General features: G+C 40.9%; 1 protein-coding gene across 4 annotated transcripts in view; it reads right to left on the bottom strand.

The window, feature by feature from the left end:
• Window positions 1–1,349: 1,349 nt before the first annotated feature.
• The window catches only part of TLE4 (TLE family member 4, transcriptional corepressor), a 410,973-nt gene continuing 398,147 nt past the window's right edge, over window positions 1,350–14,175 (bottom strand). For all 4 annotated transcript variants that reach the window (XM_033927147.1, XM_033927157.1, XM_033927165.1 and 1 more), the window contains 2 exons: window positions 11,542–12,013; window positions 1,350–2,163 (listed from right to left, as the gene is read on the bottom strand). In XM_033927147.1, the coding sequence (XP_033783038.1) occupies window positions 11,906–12,013 (108 nt within the window). In that variant the 3' untranslated portion in view covers window positions 1,350–2,163; window positions 11,542–11,905. The remainder of the gene's footprint in view (window positions 2,164–11,541; window positions 12,014–14,175) is intronic.

Raw genomic sequence — 14,175 nt, 5'->3', positions numbered from 1 at the left:
AAAAATTGACTTTTAAATACTGATCACATCCAGTATGAAAATCTTATTTTACAAACTGGAATATTTAACATTTTAACAGGGCATAAACGGGCTTATGGATGGCCACATGACAGCATAAGAACATGCAGGCTATAAAAAGTTCTGGGACTTAAAACATGTGTCAACCATGTTAATAACAAACTTCCATATTTCTCAAAGATGTCACAATTATAAGGAAGCAACTGGGCAGGAATTTCACACATGCTTAAAAAGAAAATAAAAACTAACTTTTTTTTTTTTTTAGCCCAAAGGACTTTGGGCTAGATCAGGGGTGGGCAACGAGGGCCGGAACCCAGTCAGGTTTTCCCCAAAGAATATGCATGAGATCTATTTGCATGCACTGTATGCAAATGGATCTCATGCATATTCATTGCAGAAATCCTAAAAACCCGACTGGATTCCGGCCCTCGTTGCCTACCTCTGGGCTAGGTTCACTAAGCACTCAGATCTGATCTGTGGGTGATCCAAACCGATCCGTGGCCAGGGGGCTTATTCACGACGCATCCTCATGCAAATTATTGCAATTGGAGGAACGCCCCAAACCGACCACATGGATCACTGAAGACCGATCTAGACGCATGCACGAACCATCTTCTTTTCCTGTAGATGGTCTGCGCATGCTCTCTGCGCAAGCTTGAAGATCTTCTTTGCTTATAGAGGGTCTGCTCTCTGTGCAAGCTAGAAGAAACTTTCGCGAGCCTGTGGTTTTAACTACTTATATCCATCTAAACCTGGGGGGCAAACCAATTTCTGCATATTTTAAAAGGAGGCCGAAAGGAGGAGACCAAAGTCTGTGCTAGAGAATGACACGGTAACAAAATTCATCACCGTTCCCATCCCCGCGGATAACCGCGGGAAACCATCTTCATGTCATTCTTTAAGGAGAGAGGGAAGAATCAGAGTATAATTGGGCACAACCACTGACCCGCAAGCTTTGCTTTGAAGAATGCTGGTGTAGAAGGACTATGGTTGAAATATATACTAGAAAATGACATGGGATTATTTCCCGTGGTTATCCACGGGGACGGGAACGGTGATGAATTTGTCACCGTGTCATTCTCTAGACTCTGTGCCGCCTTAACTCTCCTGCTCTCTGCTGCCCTTCGCCGCAGTGTAGCCTTGCTTTAAACCCGCGGATTAAAACCACAGGCTTGCACTGCGGGGAAGAGCAGCAGAGAGCAGGAGAGTTGAGGCGGCAAGAGCTCCTGTGCGGCATAGCTTAGAATACATTCTTTACAGTATTCTTGTTTGTCCTTTTATGAATTCAAATGCCTTACAGTATTTTCTGTTGCAAAACAATCAAAAGAAGCCTCTTAGAAGTTATTTATGTTTAATGCTTAAAAGTTTGAATGCACAAACAATTGTCTACTATTATAGAAGTACTGATGGTCAATACAATGCATTAGAACTATGTACAATGGACACAGTTTAGTATCAAAATCTTTCTACAATGTAGAATATTACGAAACTGTTAAAGACATCAAACACTCAGCACTTAAGACACCATTTTTGCTACCACATTTGGAAACTTTGATAAACAGTCCATTTCAACTTGCAGCATCGATCCTCTTCTAGTATGAAATTAAGTAACCATCTACTTGTACAATAAGGTTTATCTACACTGTTCTTTTTGATTTTGATCCATAGCAGCAAAGGCACTGTACATCAGCAGATCCACAGACTTAAAAGATTTTTATTTTTATTTTTAAAGCATTCAAAAAAAAAAAAAATAAGATCACAGCTCGTAGTTTAAACAGCAATGACAACAACATAAAAAGATAAACATGATGCCTTGGGCACAATGGCTCAGCCTGCGTCCACTTCAGAGGCATCCAACGTGGACTACTAAAGAACATGTTGGGAATTGAGCAAGTCCTATTTGCTAAGATAGGTACATTCTTGTGACGACCCCTCACACCCCATCCATGTAATTGTTTGGCTTGTGGGAGCTCATCTCAGCGCAGCTTCCAACATATGTGTTGTCCACGTGCCACCATCTGCAGTAAACCACACTTCTACCACTGTCCAAAAGATGTATATCTCCATTATAACAAATGAAAAAAAAAATGTTCGGGAGAGATGGTGACAAATCTCTGAATGGGAGGCCAGCTGTCATACTTCTGTCTGCAATGTAAGGAAAGAAAGGATAAGCTGCCATGACAAATATTGAGCAAAACAGTACATTCTCTGAAGACTTAATCATCGTGGGAAGACACAATTAACCAGAATCAATCAATTAACCAGTGACCAACTCACAAGAGACAATTAATACCAACAGTGATGATGATAAAGCCATTCGTCCGAAGGAGTTATTGGTCAGTTGACAATGATAAATTACAGCATAATTACAAGTCAAACTAATGCTATGCTTTATTTCACCCCTGAGAGGAGCAAAGTTACATTATACTGAATACCAAAATAGCCAGAGGGTACGAAAGAAAAATTATGTACAAATGCTGCTGCCTCTCAAAGTCGTATCACAGAGGAGTCTTCAATAAAAGCAAATGTCGTCTTAGGCTACCGAGTGTTTTACAGACTAACTCGGAGGTCAAACACTATACCCCGAGATACTGTGTGTATCCATAGTGAATGCTACTACAATCATCAACTTACTGTCACCACATAATTTGGCTTAGTTGGTTTTATGTTTTTAACTCGGAATACAGGACTTCTGTACACACATTCATACACAAAATGAGGCTTACAAATGAAGAGTTAGTTTGCTCTCTTCCAATATATCGTTTCCATACTTAATAGTATTTGTCAATCCCCCCCATTTAACAGAGTAATTTTGTAAAAGCTTCCTACACATAAAAGGAGAAAAAGGGAATTACTTTACAGTATGTTTGCATAAAAGCATGTACTTATATGAACACCATAAAGCATTCCTAGGGGCGCAGTTTGAGCGAAGCAGGAGTTGCTTTGTGATCTGTGTGTATGTGTGTGTTTTTTAAAAAATAAAATACATAAGTAAATATTTTGAAGTAGGTGTAAATGTGTGCATATCAGCAATTGTGTGCTACAGGGGCTGGTTCTTGGAACCTATTTTACAACGGCACTTAGGCAGACATGTTGCATTTATAAAAATATACTTCAAGTAGACACCTTAATGGACTTCTAACTTAGGGCCTGATTTTATAACAGGGTACCTAAGAGTATAAGTTAGTATTTCATCCTGCTCCTTTATATTTCCACTTCAGTCAGAACCAGAGCTGATATCTGGTGCCATGAGCCTCCAGGGTTGTTGTTTTTTTTTTTTCTCATCCCATTTTATATTTTCTTCCCTGCCCCTTAATACACCTAAAGCTAGTTACTAATATGCAATACTATCTTAGCACATGTAATCTCAATTTTGTATGTGTTTGAAAGTCTCTCTTTATGCAATGGAACTTATTACAAATAATGCATGTTAATGGCATAAGTGCAGATGAGAAAACAGTTAGTTTGTACACTGCAGTGACAGTCCTCAGTCAAGGGCCAGGCTGTAGAGCTTCTTTAAAAAGAGATTAGGTTCTTACCTTGCTAATATCTTTTCTAGTAGATAGGTGTGCTATTCTTGGTGGAAGGGTAATATCCCTAAGTTCCTACACATGTGTTTCTATATGGGGCTATCTCCTGCTTTGGTACAAACTGAAGAGGGCAAGTGAAACACAGCTGGCACCCTGTGGAATACCACTGAGACCCTTACGGATGCCTAAAAGCCTGCACTCAAGCCCCTGTGATGCAGTAGGGGAGCAATGGTACAAGGGGAACAGACCCTGAGCTCTAAAAAAGTTTCAGCAGCCTGGCCAACAGGTACCACAGAGGGACCAGTCTGTCAGTTGCAGACCTCAGTCTGCTTCTCCTCAACACAGGCAAAGTTGAACCCTCAATGAGGTGAGCTCTGAGCATCAAAAAAAGAACTGGAAGATACTGATAAAAATAAAGAAATATACAGAGCAGATCAGAAAGTCTCCTTCTGGCACGCATGCAACAGGAAAAACTGAAAGGGGCAGCAGAACCCTCTAGTGAAGGAGGAGGGATTCAAAAGCTGGAGTGGATTTTTTATGCACAGTTTGTGAGCATGGAGATATTATCCATCCGTCAAAGAATGACATACCTAGTGCACTAGAAAAATATAATTCCTAACAGGTGTTACTTTCTTTACAGCAAACAAAATTTTCTCTCTTGCCTACTCCCTAAACTAGAAGGGATATGAGCACACCTCCCCCCTCTCTACACACACACACACACTATTACCAGCCAAACCACAGCGTAGGGAACTGTATCAGGGAACTTTCATATGGAGTGGACTGTACTTGCCAACTAGCATTGGACTGGCATGGCATATAGCCTTAATACTGGAGAACACTATTAATCAGAAAATGAAATCCTAAAAGTATGTGCAAAATGATATCTATAGTACCTTGTGCCAATTTCCCATTTTACAGTCTTCTAAGCCCATGCACTACAAAACACTTCCAGACATTGGACTAAACCAAGAATCAATGTACAAAGAAATCATGTCACAGACCAAAGGAGGATAAAATGAAATGCATATTGTATCTTATTCCAGTCCTTAAACACTCTTTCAGAACTACATATACCAACGCAATTTCTATTTTTCCTTCCAGCTTCATTTCCTGAAGTAGTTGAGTACTGTTTGGTTCATTTCCAGTTTTAGTTTCCATCTTAGACTTTACTACCTTTGGTAAAATGACTCTGGCTTTTAAAAAATACTGCTGCCAGACTGATTTTCAATAAATGTCTAAAATGCAAATACGATAACAATAACAATTTTCGAAGTTCATCATCCCAGCTAGCTGCCTGATAAGTGAATAATCATTGTAAAAACTTCTTATAAATACAACCTCGTAAGGAAGAGAATACAAATAATGAAGTGACCCATAACGGGTGATCAGTACTGAAGAAGCTAAATTGAGCCATTAAATATCCAGGAACCTGTCCTTGGAGGATTTTATAGCAGAGCAATCTAAATTTAAACAATACTCTGGTCTCAAAAGGGAGTCAGTGAAGCTGGGTAACATGATCAGATTTCTTCAGATTGTAGATGTCACGAAAAGCCAAATTTTGGATTTTGCATAATCTATATAAATATTTATGCTGACCTGCAAGATGGACTGAATTGCAATAATCCAAAGTGCTAAGCACCAGTGATTGAACCAGTAATCTGAATGAAATAAGATCAAAATAAGATATGATTATGCACAATTTCCATTACATAAAAGAGCATGAAACCGCAAGAATTTGCGGTGGGCTGGAAAAATAGCATTATACAAGTACACCTCCATGAGATCCAGAGAACATAACATAAGAATAGCTTTACTGGCCTTCAAGCCCAGTAGCCCATTCTCATGGTGGTACCTGGCCAAAACCCAAAGAGTAGCAACATTCCATGCTAATGATCCAGAGCAAGCAGTGGCTTTGTCCCATGCCTTTCTCAATAACATTGGACTTTTCCTCCAGGAAATTGTCTAAACCTTTCTTAAAACCAGCTACTCTATCCGCTGGCAATGTATTCCAGAGCTTAACTATTCTCTTGAGTGAAAAAATATTTCCTTCTATTGGCTTTAAAAGTATTTCCCTGTAACTTCATTGAGTGTTCCCTAGTCCTTGTAATTTTTGACAGAGTGAAAAATCAATCCACTTGTACCCGTTTCTACTCCACTCAGGATTTTGTAGACTCCAGTCATATATCCCCCTCAGCTGTCTCTTTTCAAAGCTGAAGAGCCCTAACCTTTTTAGTCTTTCCTCATACGAGAGGAATTCCATCCCCTTTATCATCTTGGTCGCTCTTCTTTGAAACTTTTCTAGTGCTGCTATATCTTTCTTGAGATAAGACGACCAGAAATGAACACAATACTCTAGGTGAGGTTGCACCATGAAGCGATACAGAGGCATTACAACATTCTTAGACTTGTTAACCATCCCTTTTAAAAATAATTCCTGGCATTTTGTTTGCTTTTTTGGCCGCCGCCGCTCATTTGGCAAGAAACTCTCCTGGGGCTACTGCTGCAATAACCGAACACATAGTCTTTATTTGGAATCGAGGAATCTTGAGAGCTGCATTCACATGCTGAAGATCCAAAATAAGTCTCCAATATCCCGAGCCTTTCTTTGGCACTATAAATTAAATGGAGTAGCTGCCTGAGCCCGAGAGGTTGGCTCTATAGCAAGCGCTGAACAGTGACTTGAAACCTGAGTGCTTTGTCCAGGTGACCTTAAGTAAAGTCCATGAACCAATTTGTCAGAGGTCGAGCAAATTCCAGCTACTAACCTGATCGAATAATGCCCAAGACCTACTGGTCAGACGTAATGCACAACTAGGTAGAAAGAAATGCTGAGAGCCAGCTCCCTATCTACAGAGGAGCCTCTGTCGGCCTTGTGTCATTGAACCTTTTTGGAAGAGAGTGCAGAATGGGAGGTGGAAGGCTGGGAACGCCTATAGCTAGTATATTGTCATCGGGAGCCCTGGGAAAATCTCAGCAACGTGGCATTTGCATACGGTCTGGAATGCCATGAGCCACAAAAAATTAGAGCATCCAGAACCCCTGGAGGGTATGGGACTACTATCTGGCAGTCTTAAGGCAATGGTCCATCACCAAATCCATAAGGTCGTCCATACCTTTGCTAAACAATAACTGCCCCTTAAAAGATAGCCTAGCCAAAGTAGCCTTGGAAGTGGAATCACCAGCCCATTGGAGAACCCAAAGCATTCGGTGGGCAGAGATGGAGTATGCTGACATCTTTGCTAAAACTCTCATGAGATCATACAATGCATCTGCCATATAATCTGTCCCAGCCATCTGAAGTTGTGGAGGTGGATCCATTGCCCCACTCTCCAGGACGCGTTGTCGACAGAGACAAGTGCGTGCCACAAACGACTTCACCAAAGCAGCCTTGATACCTCAAGTAGCTGCATTAAAAAGTTTCCTGAGGACCTCATCCACCTGGAAGTCCTGCGTGTCTTTTAACACAACACCACCCTCACTGGGGAGCGAGGTGTGCTTAGTCACCTGTGCCACCAAAGAATTCACCTCGGGCTGACCAAAAAGCTGCTGGATGCAAGTGGGACATAGCGCTAGCAGTTTTCAGAGAACCCTCTGGAGAGTCAAACTACTCTGAGATCAGAACATTCATATTGGGGTGCCAGAGAAAGGTAGCTGACTGTGAGCGCATACTATATAGCAAGGAGGAAGAAGTGAATGGAGCCGGCAGAGTGACTATATTCAATTCCTGCAATGACTCAGAAATGAGGTCTGGCAGGGTCGCAAACTTAAATAAGCGCAAGACAGTAAAATCATCCACAGGATCTAAGACCGCAGAGGGATCCGCAGATCCAGCACACAGCCCTGATCTCCCGCTTCTTCCTGATCTTCCTGCGAGAAGTGCTGTACCTGCATATAAAGGATCAGTAAGGGAAAGAGCAGCATCTGGGACTCCAGATCAGGACCAAGTAGTGCAAAAGCCACAGCAGGCTGAGGCGAGGCCGAGCCCATTAGCACCACATCACTAAGAGACACAGCAGATGTGGATTGAGACTATTCAGGGGAGATCATTTAGTTTGAAACTCATAAATTTAGAAAAAGTGTCCGACTCCTGGGGCAAAAAATCACTTTTAGAAGACCTGCATTTGCGTTTCTTTGGCTGGGTCCACAGCCTAGCTGACGGAAGTACCAGCTGTGCCATGCCCTGAAAACTATGATAGGTGCCCCACTGGGCTAGCTGAACGTTTGGTCAACTGCTTCAGTTCTGAAGAAGCAGGGAACTTTAGAAAAAAGATCGGTAAAAATCCAAGATGGCTGCTGTCAAAACATTTGTGCAAAAATTTCAATATTTTTTAAACTTCCCAAATAATAAAAACGGTGATTTTAGGATTTTTCAGGAGGGGGAACATAGGAGAACATCCAGAAACCTTCAAAACCCCACTTTTTCAATCTCCACGATGTCTCTCATAGGCTATCTGCCTGTGTACTCACTGTGACCAGATAGGATCAGAGCTGCAGCTTGCTTTCCGCTCTCTCACAGTAGCTGGATGAGAAATATCACTGCCATAATGCTGGGAATGTTTCTGCAAAGCTGATCTTCAGGCTGCCAGTCAGACTCCTATGTCTGACTACACCTCCACCCCTATGGACCAATGGATGTGAACGGGACGGGCGGAGGCGCGATGATACAGCTGGCACCCTGCGAGACCCCGCCAAGCCTCCTAAGGGTGCCTAACAGCCTATGCACGACCCCTGATTAACAGGAGGTATGACCATCTCATGGTCCTGAGCTCCAGAGAAACTATGCATGGTGGCTAATAGGTACCCGGATGGATCAGCCTTTCAGCTACAGACTGAAGTTTTATGAATTCTCAAGCAAGCAGAGCTTCAAAAATGCTCCAAGCACTAAACTACCTGAAAAGGGGACAAAATTGCATTGAACTAAAATAATAAAATGATAAAATGGGGAGAGTAGAACAAACATTCCTGCAGGCACACGTGCAGAAGGAAAGAACTGAAGGTGGAGCCAGAGAGCCCAGTGAAGTATAACAGAGGCAGAGTGAAAAATCCAGAGTGGATTCCTTCTGCAGCAGTATGTGGCTATAAGGAAATAACCCTACTGTTTAAAATGGAAATATGGTTAGCCCACTTGTCCATAAAACTATCCAATTTATAATATGCTTCGAGATTTAGCCTGCAGTATTTCTCATGTCTAAATGTTCATGGAGTTGGCATCGTTGATTAAATTTCCTTCTATTAGAGGAACTCAATTTAAGTCTGACTTTCTTCTTAAAATCTGCAGCTGTGGGGTACACTCTTGCTCCAGGTACTAATTTTAGGCTTGGTGCTGGGGGCATGTTTGGGGGGCAGAGAGTATGCATGCCCTGCGCTAATCAGTAGGTGGGCATTGGCACGCACTGACCAGTTAGTGCAAGATTAGTGTAGGAGTCCTTACCACTTTCAAAAGTAGATTGTGGCCATTTTAGAACCATGCTAAAGAGTGGCCTCAGCATGCAAGAAACCCATGCACTAAAAAATAGCACAGCCTACTTTGCAAAAGAACCCCTAAGGCTAACAGTGCCAATTCCCAGGTCTGGTACCAATTAAGCTGAAAACACAAAACAGCAGGAATTTAAAAAAAAAAAAAAAAGATTGTGGTTAATCCGTTAATGAGGGAAATGCAATGCTACATCTCTCAAAACAATACCTTTCAATTAAGAAAGCAAGACCCTTCTTCCGCCAAAAACATTTCGCCGTCCTTGTCCAATCCATCATCCTCTCCAAACTTGACTATTGTAATGCCATTTACTTATGCTTAACAAAAAAAAGCCTCCAAAGACTCCAGCTTATTCAGAACACGGCAGCCAAGCTGATTTTTGCAAAACGTAAATCTGATCACGTCTCCCCACTCCTGGCCAATCTTCATTGGCTCCCAGTGATTTCCAGAGTCCAATTCAAATGCTCTTGCCTGGCTTTTAAGATTATTCACGGCATCCTTCCTTCCCTAATCACACTTTCTTTCAACTCCTCGTGCCCTGACTCCACCAGGACCGCCCATAAATTAAAACTATCCTTCCCCTCCCTACATGGTATTCTCCACACAGGTAAACTGGGAAAATCACTTCTTTTCAAAATCACAGGTCTCTGGAATGACCTTACTATCCCGCTGCAGAATCTGAGCTCCCTCCATTTATTCCGCAAGCAAATAAAAACCTGGCTCTTCTCTAACATGTAATTTCTTTTCCTTTACTTTTCCACTCGATTTATAAACTTATGTAAACCTTTTCCTACCCTTTCTCATTTTTAAGTTCTTGTAAACCGTGCCGAGCTCTACTTCCGTGGAGATGATGCGGTATATAAACTTAAGGTTTAGTTTAGTTTAGTATTTTGCCCTTCTTCTTAGAACAGTATAGAAATTTGCCTTTCCTATCATAGGGTTAACTCGTTCGTCTAACTGCAAGTGGATGATGGGGACAAAAATCTAATAGCAAAGGAGACACTAAGTAAAAGTTAGCAGCCTTGGCGGGAATACCGATAGCCGTTATTAGTTTTTTTAATGCGCTATTAGCTACTGGCAGCACTCTGAAAAGTTACAGATTTCTGTTTATAAAACCTTTTTTGTTTTTTTTTTATATTAAATTCAGAAGGGCTAAAATTTCACCTAAAATTTAAATGTGGCCAGAGAGTCAATAGAAGTCACTGGTCTTATGGAAAAAGGTGCTTGTCAACCACTGGCCAGCAGGCATCATCCGCCCATTTAACAGACAAGCTGCATCAGGATGAGATGCACACACTGACGATTCTCAGTTGTATAAATAAGTGCAGGTGTCACCCCATACTGCATTTAGGGACCCTTTTATTAAGGTGCGCTAAATGCTAAGATGCCCATAGGAATGTAATGGATGTCTTAGCATTTAGTGCACCTTAATAAAAAGGACCCCTTAAGTTAGGCCACTACAAATTTTCAACCTGAAGGCATAATAATAATAACAATTTATATACCGCAGACCATGAAGTTCTATGCGGTTTACAATGATTATAAATGTTACAGATTGAGTAGAATTGACATAGCTAATATCTATTGATTAACAGCTCTAGAGATCAATTATTGTGGGAGAGATTGTGAAAATCAGTTTCCTATGTACTTTAAGAACAGATATGTTTTCAGGTGTCTCCTAAATTCCCCATATGTATGGGCAAGCGTTAGTAGTTGTTTCAGATCGTTGCCCCATAATGCTGCTTGATAAGAGAGAAGATGTTGGTGATGTCTTTTGAATTTACATCCTCTAATCGAGGAGGGGGGGGAACATAAGAGGTAAAATTACACCGAGAGCAAAAATGGTTCTAGGGGGTCAAACTATGGGTAGGCAAACTCAATCCAAGTGCACCTAGTCAGTTGGGTTTTCAGGCTATCCACAATGAGTGACCATATAAACTACTGTGACTTGTTATCAGATTTGGTGGTATAGTAAAACTGAAATAAATGATAATGAAAATGCATGTGACACATTTCTGATCAATGAAGGCAACACATGCAAACACATGTCTCATATTTACTGTGAATATCTTGAAAATTCAACTGGCTAGTGACATTTGAGGACTGGCTTCCCAGAGCCCTAGGTAAAAAAATAAAAAAATCATTCTGCCAACTGTTTCTTATAAATTATTTTTGTATCACACACTCACAGGAAGATTTTTTTTTTTATTACAAAATCTTATTTGACCTTTTATCCACTAAGGATGTGATTATATAAGTACACAATACAATTAGATATCGGACTTGCGGCCTCTTTTACAAAGTCGCACTAGTGGCTGCGCTGACGGCCCCGAAGCCCATAGAGATTTAAAGGGCTTCGGGGCTGTTGCCGTGCGGCTTTGTAAAAGAGGCCGTTAATCACATAATACAATTAGATTTCGGGCCCTTATTCAGCAAAACAATGATGGCACCTCACTCTTATTATAAATGCAACTAAACATTCCTTACATTTAGTATTAATGAGATGAATGAACGCACCTTAATTTCCTTGGTGGAGATGGCCAGCTTTATTTAGTCAGTTCACTGTTAGAAAGTCTTCTTTAAACAAAATAAATATATTACAGCTATGATACATACTTAAAGATTCCGAGTCCTTTGTTAAGTATGCTCCCCTTCCCCCCACTATTTCACAAATAGATTAATTGAAGATTTGGTATCAAGTTCTTTAACGAGCATTCACAATTCAGAAGCCAGTGAGGTGTGGCGGGGAAAGTAAACTCCCAAACTGCAACGAGAATTTGAAGTCTTTGCTTTTAAAGAAAAATTTTTTTAAAAAAGGAGGGGGGAGGGTTATACAGCAAAGTGCTACTAAGAGGAGTCCTGTTTGCATTCAAGGTTGCTTCTAATAAATAACTTCGTAGACTGTAGCTTTCTTGTCTCCAGAACCAGTGACGATGTATTTATCATCCACAGAGATATCACAACTAAGCACCGATGAGGACTCTTTGGACTGCAAGAAACAAAAGGTAAAAATATATTAAGTATGTTTCAGCCATATTAAAAATGAAACTAAGCTGGGGAGGGGGACAGAGATGGGGAGGAGTCAAACTTCTATCTGCAGATTAGCATGAACTACAGAACAAAGCCCCAAAGCTTATGATCTGCTTGTACAGAGACTGGATGATGTAAAGCCTCTTCAATCTAATTTATTGGGAAATGCTAGCATGGCTCACCAGATGCTTCAGAAACAGCAAATGTGCATTATATTAGATATGACCATTATTAAGAAAGAAACAGAAAAACAATTTGTGGAATTTCATAGCACAGCACATTAATGATTTGCAAATGTTTTGACAGTCTGTAGATTTGTTTTGTCATTTTTCTGAGTTGCAGAAAACAGTCTTTCCATAAATTGTTTAGGGCCATCTTTTACTCTGCCTTTGACTCTATTCTCCAAGGACAAGTAGGATAGCGAACCTCATAAGTTGGTGACATCAGATGGAACCCAAAACCAAAACAGTGTAAACAAGAGTTTTCTAAATAGCTATCCTGAACATGCCTAAGAGATCTCGCATCAATGTTTTCACTTGCAGCCATCTCAGTTTTCTGTGAAGACCAAAGGTCATCCGTTTCTAAGGATTTAGAAATTAACTAAAAGTGCTTTCAGGTTACTTTCTTTAGTCTTTGCTGATCTGATTCTGCTTCATCCTTTTAGAAAACCCTTGGTCACATTTTTATCCATCAAATTTTAAAGCTTCCATAAATTTTTTTTGCACAGGCTGTATCAAATGGTATCAGTTGAAATTTTTACCATCAAGTTGCTTGATTTTGCTTTAGATCTTTTTCACCCACTGTCCCAGAAGGTGGTGGCCAGTGGCAACACTACATCAGACACTTATGTGTGCCTGCCAAGTCTGGGGTCGGCATGATATTCCCAGCTGCTCTAATTACCAGTAGGTGACAGCTATGAAGAAGCTCCTGTGCCCCCATAAGTATGATCTACATCAGCAATGGAAACAAATACAAATTTCACCTATTGGAAACCCCACCAGACTGCCTAACAAGATCATCATTGTCAAACTTTCAGCATCAAGATACACTGTTGGAAGTGAAATTTTCTACCTCTTAAAGGCCAATGCAGACAACATTATTCTACCAGGAAAGAGAGACCAAGGATTTTATTCAAGTATTTTTCAATCCCAGGAAAAAACAAAAGGACTCAAAGTTTAAATGCCTTGAACAAATTCCCAGGAAAGGAAAAATTCATGATTTCCTTAGGCACCGTACTTTCATTTCTGAAAAAATAAATTATGGCTATGACTCCTGGATTTTAAGAATAATTTATAAAGTGATACACCATGAAGAGCACATCCAGTATCATTTGGCCTAGTGCTAGCACCTTGGCGGTTCCCTTCTGAGGGGTACAGAGGTGTCCATCTGTTGATTAGACATGTTGTCCCGGGAAGTGTGCTGTACTTTGTGGCAAAAGTTGAGATATTACAGAGAATACGCTGAGATTTATCCATCAGCGGGAGTGTGTGGCACAGAAGTCAGAGCTACAGCCTAAGCACCCTGTGGTTGTGGGTTCAAATCCCATGCTGCTCCTTGTGACCCTAGGCAAGTCACTTAATCCCCTATTGTCCCAGGTACATTAGATAGAGTGTGATCCTGCCAGGATAAGGGAAAATGCTTGAGTACCTGAATGTACACCACTTAAGTTATAAATGGTAAATACTGTATTTTTCCCTCCATAAGATGCACTTGACCATAAGACACACTCTAGATTTAGAGGAGGAAAACAAGAAAAAAAACATTCTTAACCAAATTCTCCCTGCCAGGCTCTGCACCAAACCCCAAACGCCTTGCCAGGCTCTGCACCCTGTCTCCCCCCTCTGGTGGTCTAGTGCAGTGTTTTTCAACCTTTTTTGGGCAAAGGCACACTTGTTTCATGAAAAAAATCACGAGGCACACCACCATTAGAAAATGTTAAAAAATTTAACTCTGTGCCTATATTGACTATATATAAAGTAATTCTCTTGAATAGGAATCAAATAAACACAAAGAAAGTATTTTATAATGCTGCCACCGCCAACATCACCGTTGGCGGCGGTGGCACTCAAGTGGCTAAAGAGCCGCAGTTTGCCGGCCTAGGGACAACACTGGAGGGTGGCC

The sequence above is a fragment of the Geotrypetes seraphini genome, chromosome 1 (genome assembly GCF_902459505.1).
Source record: "Geotrypetes seraphini chromosome 1, aGeoSer1.1, whole genome shotgun sequence".
NCBI lineage: Eukaryota > Metazoa > Chordata > Amphibia > Gymnophiona > Dermophiidae > Geotrypetes > Geotrypetes seraphini.
This window is presented reverse-complemented; position numbering and strand designations above follow the sequence as displayed.